General features: G+C 43.9%; 1 protein-coding gene across 3 annotated transcripts; it reads left to right on the top strand.

The window, feature by feature from the left end:
• The first annotated feature begins 783 nt into the window (after nucleotides 1–783).
• Nucleotides 784–9,347, top strand: LOC138238143 (proteoglycan 4-like). 3 transcript variants are annotated; one of them, XM_069188182.1, is made up of 11 exons: nucleotides 784–808; nucleotides 1,679–1,754; nucleotides 1,999–2,046; nucleotides 4,336–4,383; nucleotides 5,095–5,142; nucleotides 5,535–5,582; nucleotides 6,308–6,355; nucleotides 6,780–6,827; nucleotides 8,276–8,323; nucleotides 8,441–8,578; nucleotides 9,170–9,347. In XM_069188182.1, exons 2-11 carry the CDS (start codon nucleotides 1,706–1,708, stop codon nucleotides 9,274–9,276), a joined length of 630 nt encoding a protein of 209 aa, XP_069044283.1. In that variant the 5' UTR covers nucleotides 784–808; nucleotides 1,679–1,705; the 3' UTR covers nucleotides 9,277–9,347. The 3 variants fall into 3 exon arrangements, with proteins under 3 accessions (XP_069044283.1, XP_069044284.1, XP_069044285.1); XM_069188183.1 differs by lacking the exon at nucleotides 5,095–5,142; XM_069188184.1 differs by lacking the exons at nucleotides 784–808; nucleotides 1,679–1,754; nucleotides 1,999–2,046 and adding an exon at nucleotides 3,188–3,287 and having other exon boundaries at nucleotides 5,504–5,582.
• Nucleotides 9,348–13,606: the final 4,259 nt, after the last annotated feature.

Raw genomic sequence — 13,606 nt, forward strand, 5'->3', positions numbered from 1 at the left:
AAAAAAAATCTGTTTTTCGAGCATCAGCCAAGATCCTGTCACAGACTTGCCTGCAGTGCCTCAGAGCTGCCGCTTGTTGTAAACAAAGGAAAAGTACAATACACATTGTCAAGCGAGAAGATTGAGTTTCTCCTGCTTGCTTACGTGTCCTCTCCAACCTGCTGTCTGGCCCAGTGACCTGCTGGCCTGACCTTGCTCAGGAGCACAAACCCGCAGACAGAAGGGGAAACTCCCTAGAAGTACATCGAAAACGAAGATCAGGAGGCCCTACTTTACACAGAGTTGCCGAATTGTACAACAAGCTGCCCAGCAGTGTTGTTGAAGCTGACTTGGCTTCTCTCATGAGAGCTGGATGAGCTCCTCCACTCGGGACTAGAGGTACTACTTTATACCAAGAGCGGTGGGAGTGTGGAACAAGGTGTCCAGCTGTGTTGTGGAAGCTGATACCCTGACTTCTTTCAAGAAACAGCTGGATGAGATCCTCCAGTCGGGACAGGAGACACTACTTTACACAATGGGTGGTGGGAGTGTGGAACAAGCTGCCCAGCCACGTTGTGGAACCCAAGGCCCTGGATTCTTTCAACAGCTGTATGAGGTCCTGAGCTCAGTTCATCTCTAATTACCAAACCGGCTGGATGGGTCAAATGGCCTCTTCCTGTCTCATGTTCTTGTGTTTGGGTGGGGTGCTGTGATGTGACACCTGTTCTTCCAGCATCAGGACTGAGGCGGTGTGGGGAGGGTCAGGTGTCTCTCCTATAAGAGCACGGCACCTCCCTCTCCCCAACACAGAACACTCATCTCTACACAGGTAAGAGGGGCTGCAAGATTTTTTACAATTTCCACCTTGAATCCACTTTGTTATAAAAATAAATCTTTTCCTTTTGCTCAGTGGTAGTTGTAAAGATGTGCGAGATGAGTTTATCTTAGGTTACCTTTTCGCTTTTAAAATGCAGTAAAGGTTTCATTATTTTAATAGTCTCGCTATCACATCAGTATGGTTTTGCTGGCTGATCAATCATTTGAAAGTGAAGAATTTGTTTTCAAAGCTGGTGTTTACATTTGGAAAGAGCGAGTTTCTCCACGCATACTGAAGCAGTGGACTGCTTCCTAGAAAACGAACGAGTCTTCCTGTCTGAAGTCTTGTTTAATTCTCTTGATGCTGAAAAGAATCACAGCCTGGAATAAAATTGTCAAGGCAGTACCAGCTGATGAGGGAATGACGTGCAGAGACCTTGATCAGTATATAAAATTCATGTTACGGAATGAATATCCTCCAATAAGATTGGTTTTAAAATATTGACTTCTGCTCATAGTTTATAAAAGAGGTTTGGTAGGAAGGTTGGGTCACATGACTTCTGCTTTTATATATAATTGTTTGCTTTGGGACAGTCCTTTGCCTATTTCTCTCGCACCCCTTACTGCTAACCTGCTGTTCGTTCTGCTAGGTGGGTTACACCAATAGCTTCTAATACATTATTCTGTATTGCACTATGCAGCCGAAGCACTGTTGCTTCTTCGCGGTGGAAATCGACCTTTACCTATTCCTTTGCAGCCAATGCACACGGCTTCCTGCTACCCAATTGTCATTTAAGACAGGGGTTGAAAATGCCAACGTTACGCTGACAATAGGAAGGCAGAGGTGTGCAGCTCATGGTGGCCGATTGTTTCCCTCCGACAGCGCTCCGAGCCGCAGTGATTGATCGTGATGGCGTCCCTGTGGTTGACCGTCGCTGTGCTCCTGGCTCTCTGTCAGGGTGAGTGAGACAGCCGGGCTGTGTGTCACAACATGCAAAATGAGAGGATGAAATTTCACTTTAATCTCAACAACACAGAAGAGACTGTTACTATTAGGACAGCTCTTGAATATTATTACGACACCCCTCTGTGAACGTGAGATCTAACCCTCTACTTTTTCTACAAGATCAGGGATCAAAAGGAACACTATTTTCTATTGATCTCGACCACACGAGAAGCTCAGCTCTTATTGTTTCCTTGCAGCTGCTACAACACTACGTCCTACTCAACACCCGGAAACCAGACCCACAGGTAAGAGTCATTTCCAGTGATCAGACGTCTTCCACGTCTCCGTTTTTCAGTGCTGGTTCAGGGAACCCCTTCAGGCAGTGACCAACAACTGAACAGACAAGTTCACTTGAAGCTACATCAGGAAACAATACAAAATGTCAGGATGTCTGAGGCTTACGAATCTATAGAGTGCCTTCCGTGAGCCTAATCTCTCCTAGGAGTTATTGTCCCCATGGGAAGTGACAATCAGGAACTCCGATTTCCATTATGTGCAACTCACGGCCGCACATTAAATCAGCTCTTTGCGAACCAGGGGTTACAAGGGGGGGAGAGGGAGGTTGTCACCATCTAGGTAGTGTCAATATTTACACTTTTCAGGAGCTTCAAAAGCAAGAGAGGAACCAAGGTGGGTTTTGAGATTGACGAAAGGATTCATAAGGTTCACCTGTTAATTCAGTTCTTGGTAAATTGCTGATCAACAGTCCAGGAACACAGAACTCAAAGACAAGTCCCACAGGCAGGGACACACCCAGAACCTCTTGCCTTCATTCAGATGACCCTTCAGGACCAGCTTCTAGTTTAGTGTCTGACCTTGGGAAGAGAGCTTGCTAATCAGTTTTTAGGAAACTGGTTTCCTATATAAACAGTGTCCACAATGTCTCCTGGTTAGTAAAGATGATTTGCCGCATTTGGATTCTTAGAGAGATTCAAGTGCAGGTCACAGTGACCGGTCCCCCCCTGCCCGCCCAGATGGGGTGTAGGAGGGGCGGCTGCACACAAGAACCAGCCTGAATACGGGAAGTCGATCAGCTCAGGGAACCAGCCTGCTGTTACACTCATTTCCCTGCCTGCTTGTCTTATTAAGAGCACGGTTTGTTGTCACTCCCCCTCACATGGTGGAAGTGGAAAACCCCTCACCTGGTGGATTCCCTTCAGCCAGACTCTCTCCTTAACCAGCTCACTGTCCCAACTGCCAGTGATGTCTTGCTAGAAAAGCGCTAGGGCTGCGGTCAGGGGTTTTATAAGGAGCTGGCCTCCCAGGTGCAGCCAGAGAATGCAAGGCATGCATCTCTGTGATTGTTGCACCGCTGCCCCCTGGTGGCTGAACCCGGACTATACAGTTCTGATCCGACCGATCTGCTACAGCCGCATTCTGTTTCAATTAGAAGGCGGGTTTATTTCTACGGAATCGCATCGCTGCCACCAAGGGAAAACATCATACTGAATTTAAAAACAAATCCTGAGTTTTTTCATAATTACAGGTATGTTATGTCAAGTACAGTATGAGAGACTGTGCTATCTCGTATTTACGCCTATTATATAGCCTATAATTTCGTATATACAGTAAGAGATAGTAAGTCTCGCGTACTGTACGTGATCGTGCGATAGCACAAAAATTGTCATACCTGCATCGCGATTATGTGACTTCCAGTTTTAAGCAGTAGCATCGATTCCAGGGCACACTTGTTATTGTTTGAGAATATGTGTGAGCGTCCTCGTGGTGAAACCTGTATTCAAATGCAGCACAAACGGTGACATTTCATCTTGATTAAACCCGGGGGGAAAATCAGTCTGCGCGCATCTCGCAGCGTTGCGCATTGTCAGGGACGCTGAACCCACAACGAGACCTAACCCTATCGACGGCTTGTGGGTACTGTCATTGCACTGTAACAGGTGGTTCATGCGCTGATATGACCGTTGCTATCTCGTAATGACACGATAATTTTGTAATTGCGAGATCATTTGGAATCTCTTAATTACATGATAACGGGATTTTATTTTCCTTTCTGGGAGCAATGGGCTTCCGTGAATTTCTCTTGCTGGCCTGTTGAAAATTAAATAGGACTGATAATTCTTTGTAAGAGTCTGGGTTATTTTTCTGGCTGGTCAGGAATTACGCCTCTAGGACGCCTTGTTTGTAAACAGCGTAACTTGTATGTTGTGTGTTGGGTAGTGTGTGCATTGTCATTATTAATACATACATTATTTGTTTATCCCAGTCTGCCTTTTGATTTATTACTTCTTCACCAAAGATGTGCCAGGGACCAATGGCACATGTGCCTCTAATTATACACCCTGCTCGGGTATATTTCATGACATAATCTTTACATTTGGGGGCTATGATTATTTATTTTAACTATTTATGATCTCACTGAGTTGTTTCTGGAGTGCTCTATTTTTTCTTAACCCATATGTTTTAAACAATAATTTCCAACAAGTTGTGTCTTCAGGGTTAGAAAAGGAAAAGAAGATATTTTCTATTTATCTCAATTTCACAGGAGAGACTCAGCTCTGATTGTGTCTTTACAGCTTCCCCTCCAGTACGTCAGACTGCACACCATGAAACTAGACCCACAGGTGAGAATGATATTTGCCTTCTTGAATCCCTATTTTTCACTACAGCTTCAGAGAATACTTTAGCCTACTAAAGTAAAGGTCACTTTCAGACTGTGACTAATAATTGGCCAGTTTTCCTGAAAATTCAAGATAAACCTGGAACATGATGAAAAATGTGAGGCTGTTTGAGGCCAATTTGTTTTAAATGTAGCTTTTTGCATACAGATTTTTGTAACGATGTTACTCATGTCCCAGTGTGTGAAGTATGTTCAGTCAGTCTGACCTCCACTGTGTGTCACTACTGTCCGTGTGTGAAGTGTGTTCAGTCAGTCTGATCTCCACTGTGTGTCATTACTGTTCCAGTGTGTGAAGTGTGTTCAGTCAGTCTGATCTCCACTGTGTGTCATTACTGTCCCAGTGTGTGAAGTGTGTTCAGTCAGTCTGATCTCCACTGTGTGTCATTACTGTCCCAGTGTGTGAAGTGTGTTCAGTCAGTCTGATCTCCACTTTGTGTCATTACTGTCCCAGTGTGTGAAGTTTATTCAGTCACTCTGATCTCCACAGTGTGTCAGACATCAGTTAGTACAGCTGTTTAAAAGGTTGTTTTTTAACATGAGAAATAATTGTCTAAGTTTTCCAACAATGTGTCTTTTGTGTTTAAAAGGAACAGACTGTATTGTCTGTTGATCTAAACCACACAGGAGAGATTGAACTCAGATTGTGTCTTTGCAGTTTCCAAGACAGTACATCCTACCCAACCCAAGGAAACTAGACCCACAGGTGAGAAAGTTTTTTCCAATATTTACACAAGTCAGTATTTTAATACATATCTTCATAATAGTGTAACTACTGTCCCAGTGTGTGAAGTGTGTTCAGTTAGTCTGATCTCCACTGTGTGTCATTACTGTCCCAGTGTGTGAAGTGTGTTCAGTCAGTCTGATCTCCACAGTGTGTCATTACTGTCCCAGTGTGTGAAGTTTATTCAGTCACTCTGATCTCCACAGTGTGTCAGACATCAGTTAGTACAGCTGTTTAAAGGGTTGTTTTTTAACATGAGGATTAATTGTCTATGTTTTCCAACAATGTGTCTTTTGTGTTTAAAAGGAACACACTGTATTTTCTGTTGATCTAAACCACACAGGAGAGACTGAACTCAGATTGTGTCTTTGCAGTTTCCAAGACAGTACATCCTACCCAACCCAAGGAACCTAGACCCACAGGTGAGAAAGATATTTCTGATATTCACACAAGCATCTTTCAGGTTGCTATCTTTCAATACTGGCTTAGAAAATGCCATAAAGCAGTGACCACTACCAGCTACTGACCAGACCTTCTAGAAATCAAGCTACATCTGGAAAACAATGAAAATGTGAAAATGTTTGTGGCTTATTTGTCTTAAAGTCAGTATTGTGATACACATCTGCATAATAGTGTTAATACTGTCCCAGTGTATGAAGTGTGTTCAATAAGTCTGATCTCCACTGTGTGTCACTATCGTCCCAGTGTGTGAAGTGTGTTCAGTCAGTCTGATCTCCACTGTGTGTCATTACTGTCCCTGTGTGTGAATTGTGTTCAGTCAGTCTGATCTCCACTGTGTGTCATTACTGTCCCAGTGTGTGAAGTGTGTACAGTCAGTCTGATCTCCACTGTGTGTCATTACTGTCCCAGTGTGTGAAGTGCGTTCAGTCAGTCTGATCTCCACTGTGTGTTATTACTGTCCCAGTGTTTGAAGTGTGTTCAGTCAGTCCGATCTGCAGTGTGTGTGACTGGTCACTCATAACTATTAATACAGGTTTTAAAAAAAAAACTAAATATAGATAAATATACAGTATAGATTTATCTAAATTTTCTTAAAACATGCCTTCTGGGTTTAAAAGGAACAGAGTGTATGTTCTATCGATCTCAACTTCACAGGAGAGACTTAACTCTGATTGTGTCTTTACAGCTTTTACTCCAGTACGTCACACTGAACACTATGAAACTAGACCCACAGGTGAGAAAAACACTTTCCATCTTCCCACATGCAAGCTCATCATGTCTCTCTCTCTCTCTCAGTACTATTAAAAAAAAAACCTTCAGACAGACAAAGTTCAAACTACAGGCTGTTTATACTAGCATAATGTTTGAGACTACATTTTTTAAAGGCCTTTTTGTGATAAGTGCCTTCATCACAGTGTCATTACTGTCCCAGTGTGTGAAGTGTGTTCAGTGATGTGTGTTCAGTAAATATGATTTACATTTTATATGATGGGTTATTTATTACTGTTAGTCCAGCTGTCTGTATTAAAATACCCCTTTGTGAGTGTTAACCGTCTTTATTTTTAACCAGGTGATTTTAGTTTTTAACACAAACAGATTGTGTTTCCTATTGATCTAAACCAAACAGGAGAAACTCAGCTCTGATTGTTTCTTTACAGTTTCCAAACCAGTACGTCCTACTCAAACCAAGGAAACTAAATCCACAGGTAAAAAGTTAATTCCAATATTCACACAAGCATCAGGTCACTATCTTTCAGTACAGGCTTAGAAAGCACATTTTGGCCCTGACCAACAACTGTTTGGATATCCTAAAATTTCAAGCTACATTTGGAGCACAATACAAAATGTGAGGCTGTTTAAAGCTAAAGTTCAATAAAGGCAGTACTGTGACATGTGTCTTCATCACAGTGTCACTTCTGTTTATGTTTGTGAAGTGTGTTAAGTAAATCTGATCTCCACAGTATCATGCCAGTGTATGAGAACTGCATTCATTGAATCTTGTCTCCATACGTCATTACTGTCCCAGTGTGTGAAGTGTGTTCAGTCAGTCTGATCTCCACTGTGTGTCATTACTGTTCCAGTGTGTGAAGTGTGTTCAGTCAGTCTGATCTCCACTGTGTGGCATTACTGTCCCAGTGTGTGAAGTGTGTTCAGTCAGTCTGATCTCCACTGTGTGTCATTACTGTTCCAGTGTGTGAAGTGTGTTCAGTCAGTCTGATCTCCACTTTGTGTCATTACTGTCCCAGTGTGTGAAGTGTGTTTAGTCAGTCTGATCTCCACTGTGTGTCATTACTGTCCCAGTGTGTGAAGTGTGTTTAGTCAGTCTGATCTCCACTGTGTGTCATTACTGTCCCAGTATGTGAAGTGTGTTCAGTCAGTCTGATCTCCACTGTGTGTCATTACTGTCCCAGTGTGTGAAGTGTGTTCAGTCAGTCTGATCTCCACTGTGTGTCATTACTGTCCCAGTGTGTGAAGTGTGTTCAGTCAGTCTGATCTCCACTGTGTGTCATTACTGTCCCAGTGTGTGAAGTGTGTTCAGTCAGTCTGATCTCCACTGTGTGTCATTACTGTCCCAGTATGTGAAGTGTGTTCAGTCAGTCTGATCTCCACTGTGTGTCATTACTGTCCCAGTGTGTGAAGTGTGTTCAGTCAGTCTGATCTCCACTGTGTGTCATTACTGTTCCAGTGTGTGAAGTGTGTTCAGTCAGTCTGATCTCCACTGTGTGTCATTACTGTTCCAGTGTGTGAAGTGTGTTCAGTCAGTCTGATCTCCACTGTGTGTCATTACTGTTCCAGTGTGTGAAGTGTGTTCAGTCAGTCTGATCTCCACTGTGTGTCATTACTGTCCCAGTGTGTGAAGTGTATGAAGTCTGATCTGCTCTGTTGCCATGTGAAACTCAGAGGATGAGGGTTTCACACTTTGCTTACACAGTCTCCTCAGTGTCAGCCTCCCCTCCTCCTGACTGGGTGTACCAATCTCACCCTGCATTTAACCTTCAGCCTTGTCAGTGTTCACCTGGACATGGAGCTCTGAAGGAAACGTATGAAAGGTTTCCCAAAGGGAGGAAATGTGGGGGCTTCAACAGGAACAGAGCATATTTGCTACTGATGTCAAGCACACAGGAGAGACTCAGCTCTGCTTGTTTCTTTACAGATTCCACACCGAGACGTCACGCTCGTTCCCTGGAAGATACAGATACTGGTATGGATGCTGTTGTCTCTTTCTGTTTTGAATGTGGGATCCCTGATGTGTATCTGTGTCTGAGACATGTTCATCGGAGTCTCAGGTGTGACCAGAGTGTCTAACCGATTTCCACAGAGTCCTCAGAGCTCCAGTCTCTGAAGTGCTATCAGTGTGTCGACATCTCCGAGCAGCCGAACTGCAGCAGCCCTGAGGAGGTGGAGTGTCGCCCTGGTCTGACCCGCTGTCTCAACATGATGCTCATCCCTCCTGCCTGTGAGTGCAGCCCCTTGTCTCTTACCCCCTGCAGCTGTTCCTCTGGGGCCCCATCAGTACTGGATTCCTTTAGGTGCAACAGGCAGGCAGGAGACTACAACTCCCATCATGCTCCAGCTCTTTCACCATTGTCTCACCATTGGATAGAAGTCAGGTCCTTCCTTCCTGTCCAAGCTCACACAGTTAAAGTCCTGTGCTATAAGTACCCTGATCTGTTGAGCCTAATTGCAAAATAAGATCAGATCCACATGGGCTTGGTGTGCAGAGGCGTTCCTTTAAAGTAAGAGTCATAAAATAATCTACTGACCCCAGTGCTTGAGATGACTTCCTGGGAGCATTCAAGAAAGCTGGATGGGCTCCTTGGATCCCCCAAGAATTGATGCCCAACTCAGTCCCTCTTTATGTTCATCCTTATTGATTACAGGGTCGCTTGAGGGAGCAAGCTTATGGTGAGTAGGGTTCACCTTAATGGGCTCTTCTTCCTCTGCTCGGGGTGAAGGAGTGGAGTTGCCCACTTGCGTGGCGCTTGAAGGTCCGCATGAAACACAGACCCTGAATCCCGACTCTCATCCTCTTCCTCCCTCTCCCCAGACGGGATAACCCGGCGCTGCGCCTCGGAGAGGGAGTGCCAGAGCCTGGAGTCCAACCCCAGCAGCTTTGTGACAGCCCGCTGCTGTGACACTGACCTCTGCAACTGATCATTGCGCCCCCACACCCCCATGGGCAGAGGGCCCGGGCTCCCCAATAAATACCTACAGCTGAACATTGACCCCAGTGTGTGTGTCCTTCCTCAGCACGAGCTCGTCCAGAGGGTGACGAAATTACAGCAGGAGTGTCCAAGGCAGTGTCAGAGGGGTAGACATGACACAACACACAACACAGTCAACACAAACACACATCCATTCAGTCCAATTCGGGCTTTATTGTTATTATCAATTATTGTATTCCAGTACAACAGTAGAACAAGGAAGACCGATACAATCCCAATAGAGAAGACAGTACAAGACAGTTGCAGGAGATCACAGAAGGCAGTTACTTTAGATTGCTAAGAAGAGATGAAAGATGTGAAAGAGATGAAAGAGTCTGGTACTTTTACACCTGAGGACACAGAAGCGTTTTCCAGACGGGAGTGATGTTAATTCACAAAAGAGGGGGTAGGAACTCTCCATAATGAACCACTCCTCCTTGACACCCATGACGTTGGTGGAGGATACGTAATTAGATTTGTACCAATTATTTTGCTTATTCTTATTTTCACTTTTTTCCCCCAGTCTATTACAATTAATGATGTTGCAAAGTCAACAAGTGAGACAGTATGCTAAAACACTTTCAACAAATTGCTCATAGAAAAATGTTAAAATCAGAGTATCTAACTTAAAAGATCTGTTTCTTGAGAAAAAAAGAAACTATATTTGTCTTTTATATAAATGGTGTCACAACATTTGTCCTAACTCAGGTTTTTGTCTATGATTTTTAATATCAAAGACAAGTTTATTTGTTTTCATGACATGTCAAGGAGAAGTCATCACACCATTAAGTAAAATTATTTCAGATGGACCCATGATGCCTTTCTCTGTCCCTAAATGAGCTGACCAGGGCTGAGTCATCAGCAAACTTAATGAGATGTCTATCTTTGTGTTACAATCTTTGACAATCGTTAGTGTATAGTGAATATAGATAACCATTTCCCAATTATTTTCTTAAGAAACGTACACACTTAAGAATGGAAAATTGAGTTAACAACTTAAGATAAGGCTTACAATTTAGAAAGACAAAGACGTTGGGTCATTAGGGTGTAAGATACAGCAGATACATACGTTACATGCATGAATTCAAAATAAATATGCTGTATACAGTTTATATTGATTTATAGTAATCTTCTGGGTCAACTAGCAGATATTTTTTCCAGGAGAGATTGTAAAGATTAACTCAGTCCAGTGAAGTGTGGTAACACCACAGTTTTACGAAACTGTGACCCTCAGGATCTTCTTAATTACTCAATTATACTCCCAGAAAAGTGTAAAAAATGCGACAAAACATCAAAGCAGCACGCCCTGTAACATAGCCAAATTGATCAAATTTCAAGTAATCCAGTCATTTTCTAACCACCTTATCCAATTCAGGGGCAAGGGGGGCTAGAGTCTATCCCAGCATGCAGAGGGCACAAGGCAGGGCACAGCCTGGACAGGACAGCAGCGCCAGGCGCAGTCAAACACACACCAAATCCGGTTTTCCCAGAATCCAATTAATTTACCAGCATGCCTGTGGACTGTGTGAGGAAACAGGAGCACCTGGAGGCAAACTCACACAGACTCAGGGAGAACATGCAAATTCCATACAAAGGAATCCACAGATCCACACAGCCTCTGAGGAGTTGAACCCGGGACCCCAGCACTGCAAGGCAGTGATGCTCACCACTGCGACACCATTCAACTCCCCAGCTTCCAAATACAGACCTGAGATCTTATGGGAGAAACCAGGCAAAGACTTACCCCTGTAAAGTCGATTTGCTGCCAGTCAGACGAGGTGCCACTAAGCCCTCATGACCCAGCACAATTCACTCCCCACAACAGGAGGGGTCAGCACTCCTGTCTTTCCAAAACACATCTAAGGGATGAGCACTAGGACCACTGCTCCGTTCAATGGATATCAATAATCAAGATTCCGGAATAGCAAAATAGTCAAGTTTGCAGATGATACCACTAACACTGTAGAAGCAGATAAAGAAATAAAAAAAAATCCCGGGAGTTGATGTTCAACAGAGATGTAGGGGTTGTGTGAATTTACTGGCGCAATGTTGCGTAAATTGTATGAAAATTGCGTGAGTTTAGATTGGCTATTAGGAATCAATTGGCAGGAGAACAAGGAGTCTTCACAAGGACTCACAAGCACACGGAATACATTTTTTAACACATAAGAACAATCTGTGTGTAAAAGTACCCAGGCTAAATACATGGCAGTCTGCCTGGACCCAGACGGCAGCTCGTTACATGAATCATCAAGCTACAGGGAATATGAAGAAGCGGTACATAACACAAGGATGACATGTTTTGTATAAAATCTATTACAAGGGGTCGCTTATCAGTCTCTTTAACATATTCGCATTCAGGTGCTCGTAAATAAAGACTGCCACTTAAATGAAATTAATTGATGTCAATGTGTGTTCCGATAACAATTGAATTCTTGATCATGTGGAATATTGACTTATACTCACCCACAACTGTGGATTCGTCACTGTCCCGGTGTAGCTGTCTGCTCTCAGGGCCCTGCTGCAGGCTAGACCTCGGGCAGAATTCTGTCTTTACATACCAGCTCACCCTCTGACCCAGCACTTCAGGGAAAAGATTTAAGTCCCAAAGTTCAGACAACCTGTGTGGCAGGCACGTGGTTCTGTTGTGAGTCAGCCAAGCTGCTTCAGTGAAGAGAGGAGGGTGGCAGAGCTAGAGGTGATTCACTGCTTTTTAACTGGGGACAATATGGGTGGAGTGGGTACCCACACCCTGCAGGTCCCTGGTTGGTTGGTCATCTTTGTGTATGAGTGACCACGCCCTGTGACTTTTACTGTAGAATCATCTCCCGATGTGCCTATGTCCCTCTGCCAGACATCCAGGTGCCAGCAGTGGACATCTCTCTGAAAAGAGTATTGACACTAGATCTGGACTGTCCTGGGACAGACACTTATCCGAAAGATAAGCTCGTCTCCTCACTTGCTCACACGCAGAGACCACCAGGTCATCCTGTGGCTGAGAGCCTCTTTCAGTACACTCCTGTGACAGGCGACAGGCTGTTTGGTCCAGGCACACAAAGACTATTAGAAAACAAAACATCTAAAATGCAAAGTGTAATAATAGGCCTTGTCCCTACAGAGACAAGTGAACGGTTTTGCATTCAGGTAGTAAAGACATACAGTATAACCACAAAATGGGAAAAACTGAGTTAGAAAAGGCTGCTTCTGAAAAAGACTAAGGGGTTTGTATTGACTCATCATTTGCATTTTATAGACAAAATGGAGAAGCAACTGAGAAAGCAAACACAATGTTAGGATATATAGTTAAAAGCATAGAACTTAAATAAAGGTGTGCCGTGTTAAAATGGTACAGTATAATGCACAAGCAAGGCCTCCGTTAGAATACTGTGGCCAGTTTTGGTCACCATGTTATAGCACACTGCTGCTCTGGAGTCAGTCCAGATAAGAGCTAATTGATGCTTTCCTGGGATTAAGGGAGTGTTCTCCATGGTCAGGCTGAAGAAACTGAGTCTCTCTTGGCTTGAAAGGAGAAGGCTACAACATAGTCTGCCTAGCAAATTAATTCAGTAGGACCAGTGAAACATGAACCTGGGGGAACAAGAGTAGACTTTGTGGAAGTGAATTTAAAATCAAGCACAGGAGCCACTACTTTACACAAAGGGTGGTGGGAGTGTGGAGCAAGATGCCCAGCCATGTTGTTGAAGGCAATAAGATCTCGGGATCAATTAGCTGTTAAATGCCAAATGGCCTCTTCTTGTCTGTCACCTGTCTCATGTTCTTGTGTTTGGGTGGGGTGCTGTGATGTGACACCAGTTCTTCCAGCATCAGGACTGAGGCGGTGTGGGGAGGGTCAGGTGTCTCTCCTATAAGAGCACGGCACCTCCCTCTCCCCAACACAGAACACTCATCTCTACACAGGTAAGAGGGGCTGCAAGATTTTTTAATTTCTTGAAATTCTTTGACGTAAAGAGTCTTTGCCTTTTTGTCCTCGTAGTTCGTGTATACGTGTGTGTGCATCTGTGATAGAAATACAGCACATATTTCAAGTCACCTCAACCACCAAGTTTTCATTTCTAAAGTGAAATGACAAATGATTTGTTAATGATCTTTAGCAGCGGCAATATAATTTGCACTATCATTAAGGTGTGTTTTACTGGCTGTTCAAATATTCAAAAGTCAAGAACTCTTTCTGGGGGGGGGGGGGGCTGTTTGGAATGACAGAGGTTCACTCCTTCTCTTGCAACGGTTTCAGACGAGTGTTGGATGAAGACCTGTCAATC

The sequence above is a fragment of the Lepisosteus oculatus genome, chromosome 4, assembly GCF_040954835.1.
Source record: "Lepisosteus oculatus isolate fLepOcu1 chromosome 4, fLepOcu1.hap2, whole genome shotgun sequence".
Lineage (NCBI taxonomy): Eukaryota > Metazoa > Chordata > Actinopteri > Semionotiformes > Lepisosteidae > Lepisosteus > Lepisosteus oculatus.

Coding starts and splice junctions, on each gene's coding strand:
- LOC138238143 (XM_069188182.1), top strand. CDS start 1,706: ATGGCGTCCCTGTGGTTGACCGTCGCTGTGCTCCTGGCTCTCTGTCAG. Junction 2,047..4,335: donor CCCGGAAACCAGACCCACAG/GTAAGAGTCATT, acceptor GTGTCTTTACAG/CTTCCCCTCCAGTACGTCAG. Junction 5,583..6,307: donor CAAGGAACCTAGACCCACAG/GTGAGAAAGATA, acceptor GTGTCTTTACAG/CTTTTACTCCAGTACGTCAC.